General features: G+C 36.4%; 1 protein-coding gene across 1 annotated transcript; it reads right to left on the minus strand.

Moving 5' to 3' along the window:
- Positions 1-655: 655 nt before the first annotated feature.
- On the minus strand, positions 656-14,131 carry LOC102079154 (von Willebrand factor A domain-containing protein 7). The gene is made up of 18 exons (XM_019359715.2): positions 14,037-14,131; positions 11,896-12,103; positions 11,557-11,764; positions 11,275-11,360; positions 11,075-11,168; positions 10,428-10,556; positions 9,843-10,029; positions 9,418-9,587; positions 9,197-9,309; positions 8,773-8,889; positions 7,189-7,395; positions 6,909-7,044; positions 6,297-6,449; positions 6,121-6,207; positions 3,722-3,831; positions 3,252-3,416; positions 2,776-3,075; positions 656-1,975 (listed from the first exon to the last, which is right to left on the minus strand). Exons 2-18 carry the CDS (start codon positions 12,085-12,087, stop codon positions 1,262-1,264), a joined length of 3,168 nt encoding a protein of 1,055 aa, XP_019215260.1. The 5' UTR covers positions 12,088-12,103; positions 14,037-14,131; the 3' UTR covers positions 656-1,261.
- Between the last annotated feature and the right edge of the window lie 1,023 nt (positions 14,132-15,154).

Here is a 15,154-nt window from a genome sequence, read left to right on the forward strand (position 1 = left end):
AAGTTTTATTTTTGAGAGTAAACACTTTTCCCAGCAAGTCCTTCCAAATAGATATACTTTTCAGTCTTTTTTAATTTTAATGTTTAACATACTAACCGAGACCTGTAGAGTCTGACATTTATGTTGACTGTGAGACTGTGTAATCTACTCATTTTCCTTAATCTACTAAAAAAATCATAGGTTGACGGGAAATAAGCTTCAAGTATATCTACAGTATTAAAACGTCTCTAGCTGATCAATAATAATTTGACTAATAATAATTAATGTGTGTTGCTTTTGAATCAAAATATGGAGGGAAAGCTAAACCACTTAAAAATAATTGAGCACACTCTTCTAACAAAGATTAAATTATGATATTTTGCATGTTTTTCTTTGTTGTATAATTTTGGTGCTTTCAATTGCCAAGCAGTTCCTGGAAAGCCAAACTGCAGAAGCAAAAGTGTCTATTTCAAAGGGATAAACTCAACATAGTACTGGAGGCAAGTTTAATCATCAGTCAATGTGGCACACTGAAACTGCAAGAAAAAATTATGAATTCAGTCACCTCATACTGTAATAGCCTATAAGTATAGCACATGATGGTAATTGCTTTAGGAATGAGACAATAAAATGAGATAGTTGTAAACTGATGAAATCACATTTATTTATTGCTTAAACACATTAAAATGTTTTGTGATTCTGCCAAAATTCGTATATATAAATTTTATATTAATAGTCTATTGTAAATCTTCCACAGTAGCATCAAAAGGCATCCAAGCTGTCTCATTCGGAAGCAATGTCTGGAATGGTGGCATTTCAGGATGTTCCAAATGGAGTTTTGTTTCTAAACGTTCTCTAAATCATCATTCCCTGAGCAGATAGTAGTTGCTGTTTACATTATACTGGGGAATGAAATGCAGCTTTGGAAACTAAGAAACTGCTACTTTATGTGTACAGGTTAAAAGGAATCAAATACTTTACAATTTCATCTATGAAAAGATTAACTATAAGTTTGTAAGAGAGGATATTAATGTTGATTTATGTAGTGAATTCAACATATATGTTTACTTGGAGCTTTTCTTTAGCAGGCAATGAAAAAAACAACAAACAAAATGTACGTTATTATACCACTTTCACCCAAAAAATAAAAAATAAAAATATGAGATGCTCACAATTGCACCTTTACAAAAATGCAATGGCTCATATTTTAAAAAGAGTTAAAAGTATTACTTTTCTAAAACTGATTTTGATTGAGTTCTAGTTAAATTTCTGTTTATATACCTTACTTAAAAAGCAGAGAAAAAGCAATGCTGACCCAGACATAATGTGTTACACTCATTGTATGACCTCTAGTGGATGCTGTGTTAGCTGCAGCAGTAGTCATCGAGGGAGTCACTGGAGTGGTTGTAGGGACAGGAGTAGTTGTAGGTACTGGGGTAGATGTAGTCAGAGAAGTAGTTGTAGGTACTGGGGTAGTTGTAGTCAGAGAAGTAGTTGTAGGTACTGGGGTAGTTGTAGTCGGAGAAGTAGTTGTAGGTACTGGGGTAGTTGTAGTCAGAGAAGTAGTTGTAGGTACTGGGGTAGTTGTAGTCAGAGAAGTAGTTGTAGGTATTGGAGTAGTTGTAGTCAGAGAAGTAGTTGTAGGTACTGGGGTAGTTGTAGTCATAGGAGCAGGCGTGGCAAGTAGTCTAGCTTGCCCCATACATGTCCCCACATTTCCTGCTCTGTCCACAGCAGCTAGAACCACATTCTGTGAACAGCAGGAGGCAGTGTAGGTAACCAGTGTAATATTCTCACCCCCTGCTCCAACTACTGTGCTAGTATCAAGAGTACCATTCCCTTCGCGGATGGTAATGCTTGCGATGCCAGTCCCATTGATGCCGTCAGTGAGATTAGCAATGAACTCCCACTGGGATGATGCACATAGGGTGGAAGACACATTACAGATACCTGATATATTGACTATCTGGCACACTGGACTGGACAAATCTGTTGCCTGAAAAGAGAGAGAAAGGAGCTCAAGTAGTCAGAAAGGCAAAAGAACAGGAACAACAACAACAAAAAAATCAGGTATAGATGCTACCTTATATCTCTGTTGTTTCATTTTTTCAGCGTTTTCTTTTGTTTTTGGATATTACTTATTAAAAATGTGTATGTAATGACATATTATTGTTTACAAAAAAAACTACGTCCTGATTTAAAACTCACTTTAATTGATATTATGGGTTATAAATCCAGACATTTCATTCAGATTGACTCACAAAATTGGTTTCAGTGATTGTTGAATATAACCCCGATTGTAGTATTACTGTTTCAATAATTTAGCAAATCTGGGCGATAAAAAGAATTTAGCACAGTGGTCAAATGACACTATACCAAATAACAAATTGTTTGTAAAAACAATTGATTGAACAGCTGTGGAGTGCAAAAGAACATTTGGTTTTGGATTTACTAATACAACCATGATGAAAAAGTTAACAGATTAATCAATGGATTTCTTGGGTGAAATTTGTAGCATGAGCCCTTACATTGTCCACGCAGTCAATCATGGTTTTTTTTCTTATTTTGAACCCTATGTATGCTGTTTTTCTACTACTAGAACATATGTAATACTAATTCATCACTGAGCTGATTCTTTTAAAAGCTCTCCTCAGATCACAGTTAAGCATTATGTAAACTGAAACATTTGGCATTTGAAAATACAGAACAGTGATACATGTAGTTTGGATTATTAGTTTTTTAAAATGTAAAACACAGTTTTTAGTCCCATTTCACCAAAAGTCTTTTTTCGTTTACCTTGGCAGCCACAGAAAATCGGAGGACAGCATAGTTGGTGTCAGTGGGAGCAGCGTTTTGTGCCTGAATGGTGAGGGTCACGTCCGTTCCTGATCCAGTGCTGGCTGGAACAGTTAAGGTTATTGTCCCATTGGCTTTGCCTCCATTGCTTGGTCCAATGGTGACATTTCCAGGTGAGGTGAAGTCAAAGCTGCGGTCATTGCTGACTTGCACTCTGAATGTCCCAGTTACATCTGAAGACACTGTAAAAGGAATGGTGATGCTAGTGCCTGGTTCTATGTTGATACTGTCAGCTTGAGCCTGGAAAAGTAGCGATAGAAGAGGGCAGGAAATTTGAAGTTAAACAATCACTCCTTTCTTTTATGAAATGACATGGAAAATAATGTGACAGTGGTTTTGGATTTTAGCCAGACAGATAAGAAGATTTTAAAAAATTGGCTCTAGGAATTCAAAAAAACACATATGACTCTACTCACAGCAACAGAGAGACTAGCTGTTGTGATCCGGGTGGAGGCTTGTCTCTGGAAGGTATCTGAGGTAGACCGGGATGTGGTGCTGGTGTCCTCACCTTGCAGTCGAACTACATAGTCTCCTGCTGGGACTTCACTGAATGTTACCAGAAAGTTGCTGCTTTCTAATGACTGTGGAAAACAGAAAGATAGCAACTGATAACACCTTATGCATGTTTAGGTTAGATGGTAGCAACAATCAGTAATCAGAGTACACAAGCAGCCACCAAAGACCAATGTTATTGATGTATCTTTTACTTCTTGGTGTTTTGTTAAGCTATTGTAGAACTACAAAAGTTATGTTTATAGCACTATGTTTGACAGTGCAGTTAGCATAGACTAAAACCAACTAAGTCTAGGAATGCTTGCTGTGGTCTGTTGTAATTTCAGTTGCAATTTTGACCTTTTACATTTATCAGGTGTAAAATATGACATGCCTGTATTGATCCAGTCAACTCCTTTGGCACTGAACTGTCGAAGAGCGTGACCTCTGTGACTTTTACTGTGTCACTTCCTGTCACAGTGACCAGGAGAGTGACATTACCACCTGAAAACGATAGCAAGGCACAAAAGAGTATTATTACAACCAGTGTTGGGTAAGTTACTTTAAATTAGTAACTTAGTTACATTACTAGTTACTTCTCTAAAAAAGTAACTCAGTTACTTCAAGTTACTCGTTACTTTCAAAGTAACTAGTTACTAGGGAAAGTAACTTTGGTTTTACTCAGACTTCTCTTGTTAATGTGTTGCTTCTGTAACTGGATACCCAGCAAGATTGTCAGTCTTCTAGCTTGCTTACTTCCCACAAGTGCACTGTGCCACCTACCAATAGAAAGGAAAAAATAATGTGCACATTTCCACGAGAGAAATCCCACGCCTGGACCGTCGTTGACCGCCGCCATGATTCTAGCCTGCTTTTTACATCCAACACAAAAACTGCAGTCGTGGTGCTTTTGATTGTACTCAGAACTTGGAAATTCTGCCTTCTGAATAGGAAGATGTAGGTAACACCAGACTGCACATGAGCTGCATACAGAGCTGGACTGGGACAAAACAATCGTCCCAGGCATTTTGACTAGAGACCGGCCCACCATTATAGGAAAAATCATAAAGCCTTTGAATGAAAATAAACACTGTTGTGACAGTGATGTACACTGTTCTGATGGTATATATGTATTAATCTATCAATTGTTTGTTGTAAGACTCAGATAATTATTTTTTTAAAACCGAGACATTTTAAATGAGAATAATAAAGAAAAGTATTTCCTTGTGCCCCCCTTTCCCTGTTAATGCCCTACATGGACCCCTGGCAAAAATTTGCTAGACCCGCCCCTGCACAGTTACCAGCTGTCAGCTACGTAGAAAAGGATGCTGGTGTTATTTGTCTCTCAGAAACAGTTCATAACTTCCCTTCAACTCATCCATGTCACCTAAAAGGTAAACCTGTTTCTCCATCACCTGTTCAGCTCTGATGATTCAGTAAGGACATCTCCTGGTTTCATCTGCATGTTTCCCTCTCACCAGATAACCAAACCGATATCATGACCAGCAGCTTTACAGCTGTGGCTCCAGCAAACATCAGCTGATACTAGAAATTAATATTAAATAAATTCTAACAACAGCTGATCAAGCTTAAACGTGCTGCTGTTGTTTAGCACGACATCCGCTGGTTTCCTCTTTCTGGCGCAAAGTGGGCGATAAATAAACAAGAGAGAAAAGCCGATCAGCTGATCATTGATCAGTTTTGTGATTGAAGTAGAAACAGGAGAGGAGAGAATGAGAGAAGAAGAGGCAGCTGTGCAGCTTCAGCTTTGTGTCTTTTTCATTGTAGCTGAAGTCCGGGACAAACTGTGTTCCTTTTCACCTCAGTACGAAACGCGAAATATTTTCTCTGAATACGAGACGATTCTGTTTTTTAGGGGACGGTTGGCAACTCTAATAATTAACCGTATGAACAAAATAAAGTTCAACATCAGTAACATAGCACCCACCCAGCTGTATAGAAACTCCGTCATGCTAGCTAGCACGCAGTACGAAAATGTCAGCATACCGAAAATAAACTCCACCTAAACTTGGTTTATATCTGACTGATAGACTGCAGGTCATAACTTCTTACCTGAAGTTCAGTTCACCTGACACGCGGACCGGCGGCCGCTTCGGGTCTCTCCTCTTGCCTCCCTTTTCCTTCATCCACCTGCTGACTTCCACCACTTGCTAATGTTATTGAATCTGTGGAAGCTCCGCGATATCCACCACACGAAGTAACGAGTAACGAGCCTATCTAAATCCCAGTAACGAGTAACGCGTTCCTGGTTTTGGCATAATAACTAGTTACCGTGCTCGTTACCACAATAATAACGTAGTTACTGTAACGCGTTACTTAATAACGCGTTAGTCCCAACACTGATTACAACAGATCCTTATACTGTACGTGAACATGTAAACATGCTGTTCTCTTGTTAGAATGGATAGGGTAGATAAGGTTGCCTTTACTGAATTTGATAGAGTGCTGTAATAATGCTAACAGTACAGAAATCATATCAATGTTTATGTATATGCATGGACACAAATTGCCATTTTTTTCTGCAGTTAGTCATTTGAAAGTACTGCCTACACCACATGTGTTTATTTAAGACCTCTGAGGGGAAATCTTCTTTAAACTTGAAAGTTTATGTTTATCTAAACAAAAAAGTTGGAAATTAGTGTACCCAGAAACATGAATCAATAGAATAATTTTTTCATGACCATTTAGGTCACCTTTGTGGGAAATTGAGATGACCTAAATACTGGTATTATACTGGTATTATAACAAATGATACATTTTTGTTTAGTCAACCTGTAGCAGGACGGCCTTCCTTGGGTCTGATGCCACCTTCCTGTTGTAATTCCACAAGGTTATAGATGAAGTTCACTGAACTTTGACCTTATGCACACAGAAAACACATCTAAGTTAGGAATATTATACCAATTTAAAACATTCTCTACAGACTATTTCCTAAATATATTACAGACCTGTGACTTTAATAGAGTAGGGACTGTTAGAGCTGATGTGGATTTGCCAAAAACCCGTTTGATTTCCAGCATTGAGACTTATTCTGCGTAGGTTTCCCACTGTTGTTAAGGATGCCAGAGGACCACTGGTCTGACTTGACTCCTGAGACACTACTGAGAAGAGGAAAATGGCTGAATTATTTACCAGCATGACAACGAAATTTCCTTCCTCCTTAGTTAAACTTTTAATTATTATTGTAACTGTTGTTGTTTTTATTACTACTGTGCTATTACTGCAATTCATGGGTGTGAGACACTTGCAAATTAGTCCACTTCTGTAATAGGCAAATGAATTCCAATCCACCTGCACAGTTACTACTAAATAAGAAAGTAAAATTATGACTAGTACCACTACTATACATTCTTAACCTTCACCTGACTGCCCAAACAACAGCATTGCACAGGAGAAATCGAAAGGCAAAAAGCAGAGACCAGAGATCAGGTCAGATGAGGAACTTCCAAAGAGCCAAAAAAATAAATAAAGCAATGCTGACACAAGGTGGGAAGTGACTTGTCTTTGTGAAACATTAGGTGTAAGAAAACTGATGTCCAAAAAATATCGTTGAACTGAACCTGCTGAGCTGGTGAGTGTGAAGGTGAGAGATGAAACTCCGGTGATGTAAATGATGACGTTGCTTACTGATGAATCAACAGTAAAATTAAAATTATCAGGTCGCCCCGGATCCATTACTACCTGGAAAACTGTCACCTGAAAGACAAAGAAACAGAAGCTCCTGTGAGAAAGCAATTTTGAAAGAAAATCTGTTAAATATCAGGCCCCAACTTATCAAAATGTAGTCCTTCACAATTTGTAAACATGTTAAGTAATTCCTGTTAATGCTCAGTGTCTCACCACAGCACCAGCGGACGAATCTTTTATAACAGTAGTGGCCATGGAAAGATCTGACTTTCTGACTTCAATAGCCTGACCTCCAGAAGCTTGGGCCAGGTCTCTGTATAGCTGGACATTTGATAGCCTCACTGCACGAGATGAAAAATCTTGACCATCAATACTGCGGCGCCGCCGACTGAAAAAAATGTTTGTCAACAGGAAAGATACCTGAAAGTGTAGGGACAGAAAAATGCATTAGTTTATATATATCATGCTCAGTGGAAACTGGATAAGTTCTATGTAAAGCAGGATCAAAGAGACCTAAAGTGACCATTCAGTACATGGATAAATGAAACTATTTACTGAGGTGTTTTGCTCTAGAATTGGAATAACTTGAGTAAACCTGAATTTTTTGAAAAAAAAAAAAAAAAGCTTTTGTAAAATTTGATAATGGAATGGCATTTATGATGCCTTAAAGTTATATTTGACCCTTTTTACCAGTAATTATTTAGCAGCTATCTACATTTCACTCATATCTACGGCTAATTCAAAAAATATTAATTAATTCACCATGCAGAATTTTGTATACAAATGTGCAAACACAGAGGCGCTGAAAGAACATAAACTCCAAACAGGCATGGATACCCAGTGTTTCAAACCTAGAACCTTCTTAATGTGATGCAACAGTACTAACCACGGCACCACTGCGCCACACCGTACTTCGTTCCCCCAGAGTATCAACCTTTTTTTGTTGTTTTTGTTTTTTTTTTTTACACATTTTTGTAAGCTCGAATTAAGATTCAGGATTTATTTATTTTTAAATTTCAACAAAGAACACTCTTTCCTTTCTGCATGTTTATATTTGGCAATGTCTTCATCAGCTGAACTAACATCTAATGTCACGGTTCTGGGTCAGTTTGACCCAGTTTTTTTGAGTTCTCATGTTTTGGTTTGATTTTGTATTTTGTATTGTATTCTGATTCTTGTCCTTTCTTGATTATTATTATTGGAATTCTATGTTTTGGTTTATTCTGGTTAAGGGGTTAGTTTTTAGGTCTTGTTTTGGTGTCCTCGGTTTTCCTGCAGGTGTAGTTCAGTGTCTAGTCTGTGTCTTGTGAATTTTCTCTTGTTTCCTGTTTTACTTTGAAGGGTCATGTCTGATGTCAGTGTATTCTGTTTTGCTTCCCCTGTCTCGTCTTGTCAGTTACTCCCAGCTGTGTTCCCCACCTGTTTGTAATCTCCCTGTGTTCTTCTGTGTGTATTTAAGTCATGTCTACCTGTGTACTAGTTGCTGGTCTGTCTGTGAATCTACTGTGTTCCATTTGTGTGTTCTCCCTGCTGTCTACTGTCACATGCCTCTGCTCACCCTCCTTCATGTTCGTGTTCTTGTTTTAAGTTCAGTAGTTTAGTTGTTCCCAGTTTAGATTATCTTTTGTTCCGTTTGCCGTTTTCAACTTGTGTTTTATTTTTACAATAAACCTCCTTCGCACCTCCATGAGTGCCTGCAATTGGATCCTCTTTTATTTTTCTTCACACGGCTCATCCCACTCGCCGTGACATCTAAAGTGCAACAGTAATAAAAATGCAACTTATCCTCACACATACCTCAGTCTTGGTTCTCTCTATAAGGGCAATGTTGGTGCTTTTTAGATGGGAATCTTTGGCTGAAGCATCAGTGAAGACATAGATTTTAGAGGAAGGTGGAGCTGATGTCAGCGCAAGCTGTCAGTGATACAAATGACAGAAGAATTAAACATTATTTGTTGTGATTTACCAGATGTGCAAAACTGTAATTCAGAAAGTGATTAAAAAAGTAACAAAAAAGCAAGTTATAATAATGTGTGCACACAGTCATTCTGTTATGACATAATAGGACACATACAGTTCATATTAATTTCCATAATTTCCTAACTATGTCCTTTGCACTAACTGCAAATACCCCATGTCTTCATCCTAAAAGTTCATAATTCACATCAGACAAATTACTGTGTAAGCACACATCCCAATGATAGAACACAAGTACACTCACTTGCAGTCCAGACATGCTCAGCTCTGGTTCATCCCCTCCTCCGGATGCAGTGAGCTTGTTGATTTCCTTTTTGAAGTAGTTTTTGTCAGTTGTCTTTATCACGGGTCCAAATTCTTTTTGGGAGACAAATAAATACATGAACTTACAGATTTTTGTAGATGTATGCTTTATTTGTTGGCTCTCTTTGGCAACATGGGGAATATCCATAAAAGTGGAAGTACCTGGGTCATTGAAAGGTACCAGTATGTACTGAGAGGGTTCCTGTAGCGTTCCTGCGTTACTGTCAATTATGTTAAAGGCAACTTGCTTTGCTGCAGCAATGTCATCTCTCATACTGCCTGTGGTGTCAATGACAAAACACAGTGCATAGGACTGGGAGAGGCCCATCAATCTGGAGGAACATAAGTGACAAAACAATATCAGCTCTTTGTTATCCTGTAAGGAACCCAATTTCTCTACATTTAGAATGATTGGTGTCTTTGCAGAAACTTTTCATGTGTATCTTCTGTGAGGAAGGCTTTTTACTACTTTTTCCTAAAAAGCTGTGTCATGAAAGTAAATATAAACTGTTTCAATTTCAAATTTGTTAGAGTTCTAGTAACCATTTCATGAGTGCAAGAATGTCTCTGATCAATTTTTCCCGTACCGCAGGAAGTTCCTGTCTCCAGCAGCTAGTCTGATGTCCTCCAGCAGCTCCATAGTAGCATCCACTGCCAGATTAGCTGCTTTTCTGTGCAATGTACCATGATCTGATGTAAAAGAATCCTTATTGATGCCCCCAACTGGGTCCCTTTTTCTTGTCTTGTCAAGTAGACCACCATGGCTACATTTACCTGGACAAAAAAATAACAAATTACATTTAATGATACCTAGATAAATAGCTGAATAACTGATCAACAAGACAAAAAACATCCAAAGAGTTTTAAAGTTGGGGTATGGCAATGAATAGATGAGTTAGGTAATTTTTAAATTAAATTCAAGGTGGGCCAACACATCTATTTGTTGTAATATTTAAATTTGCAGCTTGTGGGTCTTCATTGCTGTAAGATGCTTTTTTACATTTTCTAATGAAAAAACAAACTGTAGCCAATTTAGTTTTAGTTTGGATTACAATTTACCCATTCTGCTGGTTTGATAAACAGTCCATTTGCTATGAAACAAGCAAACAAAAGAAAATAATAACACAAATCCTAATAGTTTGCTGTTATACACAAATAAATGTGATTGTTACCAGTAGGCTTTGAAGAAGAGAATGTGCTAAAGTAGCCTGAGGTCAGGAGCCCCTGTTTCAGCACTTCAGGCAAAATGTTATCAGCACAGGCGTCTCCTGTACAGCTCTTACAAGTTGGTGTAAATGGTCCTGGAGCAAAGCAAGAGAAAAGTTATCCATAAAACCATCTGGAAACAGGTTATGACATACAGTATTTAAAAGGTTTGCAAGTGTGCCATCTATGCTTTGGTGATATTCAAGACTTGGTCTGAACTGTGCTTGTGTAAAATGATTTGGTTTTACAATGGAAAAACTGTCCAACATCAGTTTTTGTTTAAAATTAAAAATGGCAAATTAAAAATATTAAGTACTTAAATAATTCTAAAACAAATATGCATAACTAATAAAAAGCACAAAATATTGTCATCTATTCAAACTCAGTTGTTAAACTGATGATCATTAAAACGTTTCTACATTGTTTGTTAGATGAGGTTGGATGAATGTAATTACTTCCTCCTTTCACACCTTCATTTCTTTCCTATTCATCCCCTTCATCTCCCTTATTGCAAGTGTGTGTGTGCGTGCACGTCACACCAGGTAAATTAACTAAAACAAGTCGTGACAAGTGTGCTTTCTTACTGTGATTAAAGTTGCTGGAAGGCTTTTACCTGCTAGGTTCTGCAGTGGTTGATCTGGTCTGATCAGAGCGGAGTAAGGAGTGGTTTTCCCCAACTCCACCCAGTTACTGTGGCTGTAAAAGTCCTTAATGTATGGAAAATCTAACATTATTTCCAATCCTATCACTGCTTCCTACTTCCAAAATCTTAACATCATCCAGTTAAATAAAAACAATAATTATCACTCTCACCTGAATTATGTGACAAATTTGTCCAAGAACCTCTCTTGCAGCAACAAAATTCTCCAACTTCACACTAGCCTTCACAACAGACATACCTCAAACAAAACATATAACCTTAAGAATCCAGTATAAGTGAAACCTAATGAAGCAAAATTCTGATTTTTGTTGCACTTATCATTTAAATGTTTTTTTTTAATTGGTGTATAGGAATATAAATTAATTTAAAAATTCAAAATAATCTACTATCTGTGAATGTAAACACGTTTAATTTTGAGGAACTTTAAAGTGTACCTCTTGTGATGATGTCCCGTCCTCCCAGGAAGGTCTCACTGTGAAAATGGAACTCAGGGAAATCGACCAATGAGAAATACACTTTTTCATTGCTACCGTAGATCTCATTAAGGGCAGTTTGGAAAATGTCAGTAGAGAGCGGAGCGGTGGAGGTAGATGAGGAGAAACAGGCCTTTTGCACCTCCTGAACTGACAAGTTGTCATCAATCTGGAGACAAAGAAATGCCAAGTGCTTAGCTGGACATTTGGAAAAATCTCAAAAAGTTATACTTCACAGTTATGTTAGACTAAACATGAATGCATAAACAGTGACCCCATTTTAAATGATAATGAGCCCACTTTCAAGTTGAAGTCTCTTCCATCAGCGGCGGCAAGGTCTCGGCAGACCTCAGCTGTCTTTCTGAGAACTGCCTTTCTGGTGATGTTACGATGAGTTTCATCAACAGAGAAGGATGGTTGAAAGCCATGGCTTAGACCTGGCAGGTAGAGACAAACTGCCACCAGGAGCATGACTGTGTGTTTGACAGCCATGATGGACAGTGTTGTACTAAAGGAACAAGATAAAGGCAAAGTCATAAAATGCAACATCAGAAAAAAAAATCTGTCTTTTCCCCCCTCCTTAGCAAAATATACAGAACAGAGGTTCATGATTGAAAGGCAAGTAAAATTATCATAGGAAAAAATACAAATGATGTAAGAAAAAAGCTAAATAGCAAAAGTATAATAAATGAAAAATAGGATAAAAAAAAAATAAAAATGGCAATAGAAAAATAATAATAAGTAGATAAATAAAAAGTAAAACAATAATAGTAGTGAGGGTAAGAGAGAACGAAAGAAAGAAAAACAAAAAAGGCAGGGAGGAGCAATCAGCAGTCTGAGGACATATTTCCATGACTAAAGTTCCAGGTGCGATTGTTTGTACAACAATCAATCAGTGCTTGAAACATTATTTGATAAGCAAAACAGAGGCCAGAGGAACTGACTGTCATTGTGTTAAAAGGCAAAGCTAAAGGTCAGGCTTTTTAATGTATGTTTATTTTATTAATTCTACCCAAATCCATCAGAATCACCAAAATCATCATTAGGGTTTCTATTTTTCTTCCCATTGTTTTTCCAAATTTTTTATCATTGTGTTATTATACAATTGCCGTCACTTTACCCAACACATATGGAGGCATGCATGTAAATAGCATCATGTCTAACACTGATACCATTACATTTCAAAATTATTTTTTCTTTACTATTAAGATGCAGTTCTTTGTGTGTTATTGCTAATGTTACTGTATGGTAGTCCCAATGTACAGGGTATGGATCATAAATCATTAAGAGCAAATTATGCCATAATGTTGAGATAATAAAGCTATTTTTATGATAAGGTTACTTTGCTTTTTTATGCAAAAAGTAAGAAACAGACATTTGCTTTCTTAAAATTAAAATAACTTGATATCCATACAGAGGATTTATTCAACTTATCCAGTTACTGATAAAGTTAACATCGTCCACAGTATCATTGAAGTGCGGTCCTCTGTGGAAATGCAACCAAGCAATGCTATATGTAACTGACACAAAAGACAAACTGCATGCTCAAAGTTATCAAACAGATATTTAAAATGTTCAATCTGAAACTGAGTGACCGCTTAAACCAACATCTCACCTTAAAAGTCACTGCTAGCTGCTGGTTTAAAACTTTATGAGTAAAAAGTAAAAGTTAACCAAATTTAGGAAGATTTTGATTTATTAAAAAAAATCATCTTTATAGTCACTAGCCTTTATTCATCTCAGCTAAGGAATCATCTTTTGTTTTTCTTTCTTATCTTATTCCATCCACCTATTCTTAGTTTTAATCTGCTCCCTCTCTGTTACAGTTACAGTTTATCAACAACTCAACATTTTCTGTATCTATTTGCAAGTACTAATTTGTGAAGTAACTGACTAATAGGTTAATTAATTAATGAGTTTATTACCTTAATGAGTCACTGTCATACATGAATCTATCATTGCCTTTTTTAAAATTAATTTTCCATAAGGACGAAGAAAAAGAATATTATAAAGTATAGTAAAAAAAAAATTCCTGGAGGAACCAGGCAAAAAAAGGATAAAAGAAAAAGGAAGACAAATAAAATAAAATAACCCAAGACCCTGAATAGAGACACAAAAAACATATGCAAACAAATAGACAACAATAAAAAGAGAAAGAAGATTTTAAACTTAACTTTCACCAAGTAATTTCTTAAATATGCACCTAGGGCGCTTAAGGTTCCAACAACAATTAGCCAGCAATAATTGTGCCAGGTCTTTACTCTAAGACTACGCTAAGATGCCCAATACAAGTCAGTAATAGTTTGGCTAAATTCACCATTTTCCCACATTTAATCTGGTCCATGAGTTATCTACTATGGGTTATTAATTATCTTTTTTTTTATTACAGTAACAATAAATTAATGTTTTTGATATACAAAAGAATACTGTTAAACACATACCACAGAGTGTTGATTGTTTTTGTAGCAGCCAGTCCAGTTTCTTGAATAAGACTGTAGCAGACGTTTTAGTGTGCAGTGTGTCTTTGAATGCTTACTTTTATAAGGAACACTTCTATATCCTCATTCTTCCCTTCAGTATTTCTTTACGTGTTTGATCATTTGCTTTCGTCATGTAGAGGTCATTCACAGTTGACTGTGCTGATGATGGATTGTTTGGCATGTGTTTTTGCTGTAAATCACTGCAATTCCTTTCTTTATATATGGGATGTGTCTATGTCCCCATTCTTCCCTTAAAGCTCTTTGACATGTTTATTTAAACTCATGATTTTGGCATAATTCGAATGTTTTACTTCTGTGAATTAAAAAAAATTTTAAAAAAAGACTGCTCAAGTAGGAAGAATGCATTATTAGCATAATCTTGGGAAAAAGGCTCTCTGAATCATAAGACACATTGCAGACTATTAGAGCATCTAGCTTCTTTCATCTAAATTATAACAGGTAAGTAAAGGAAATTATTTGTGTGGATTTTAGCAAGTGATTAAAACTACTGTATAACACCACTGCTGATGTAGACATTCTTCATATCCTGTGTTTCTGTTTGCAAAACCTTATGTCTACAGTTTTGATGTAGCACACAACAAACAATATCTTAAACTGCTACAACTCATTATTATTATTATTATTATTATTAGTTTTTTATTATTTTTTTCTATTTTCACAAATAGTACATAATTGCATAACACAATAAAGTGTACAATTCAGAACCAAAAATAAATAAATAAATAAAAAACAAAAACAAACAAAAAACAAATAAACAAAACAGAACAAAAACAAACAAATAAACAGACTGATAACTAAGCACAAAACACCAGCTCAGGTCCATCTAAAAAAATAAATAAAAAAGAAAGAAAGAAAGAATACAATACAGTACAATATCTGTAGTCCCAATATGAACACTCAAGAGAGTCCTTGTAACATATTATTAGAAACATCAGGTTCCACATAATTGAAGTATGGTTCCCACACCTTAAAGAATTGATCTGTTTTTGAGTGTAGTACACATGTAAGGTATTCCAATGGGACTAGATCCAACACTACTCTTTGCCAACCTTTAATAG

Source organism: Oreochromis niloticus, linkage group LG6, assembly GCF_001858045.2.
Source record: "Oreochromis niloticus isolate F11D_XX linkage group LG6, O_niloticus_UMD_NMBU, whole genome shotgun sequence".
NCBI classification, from domain to species: Eukaryota; Metazoa; Chordata; class Actinopteri; order Cichliformes; family Cichlidae; genus Oreochromis; species Oreochromis niloticus.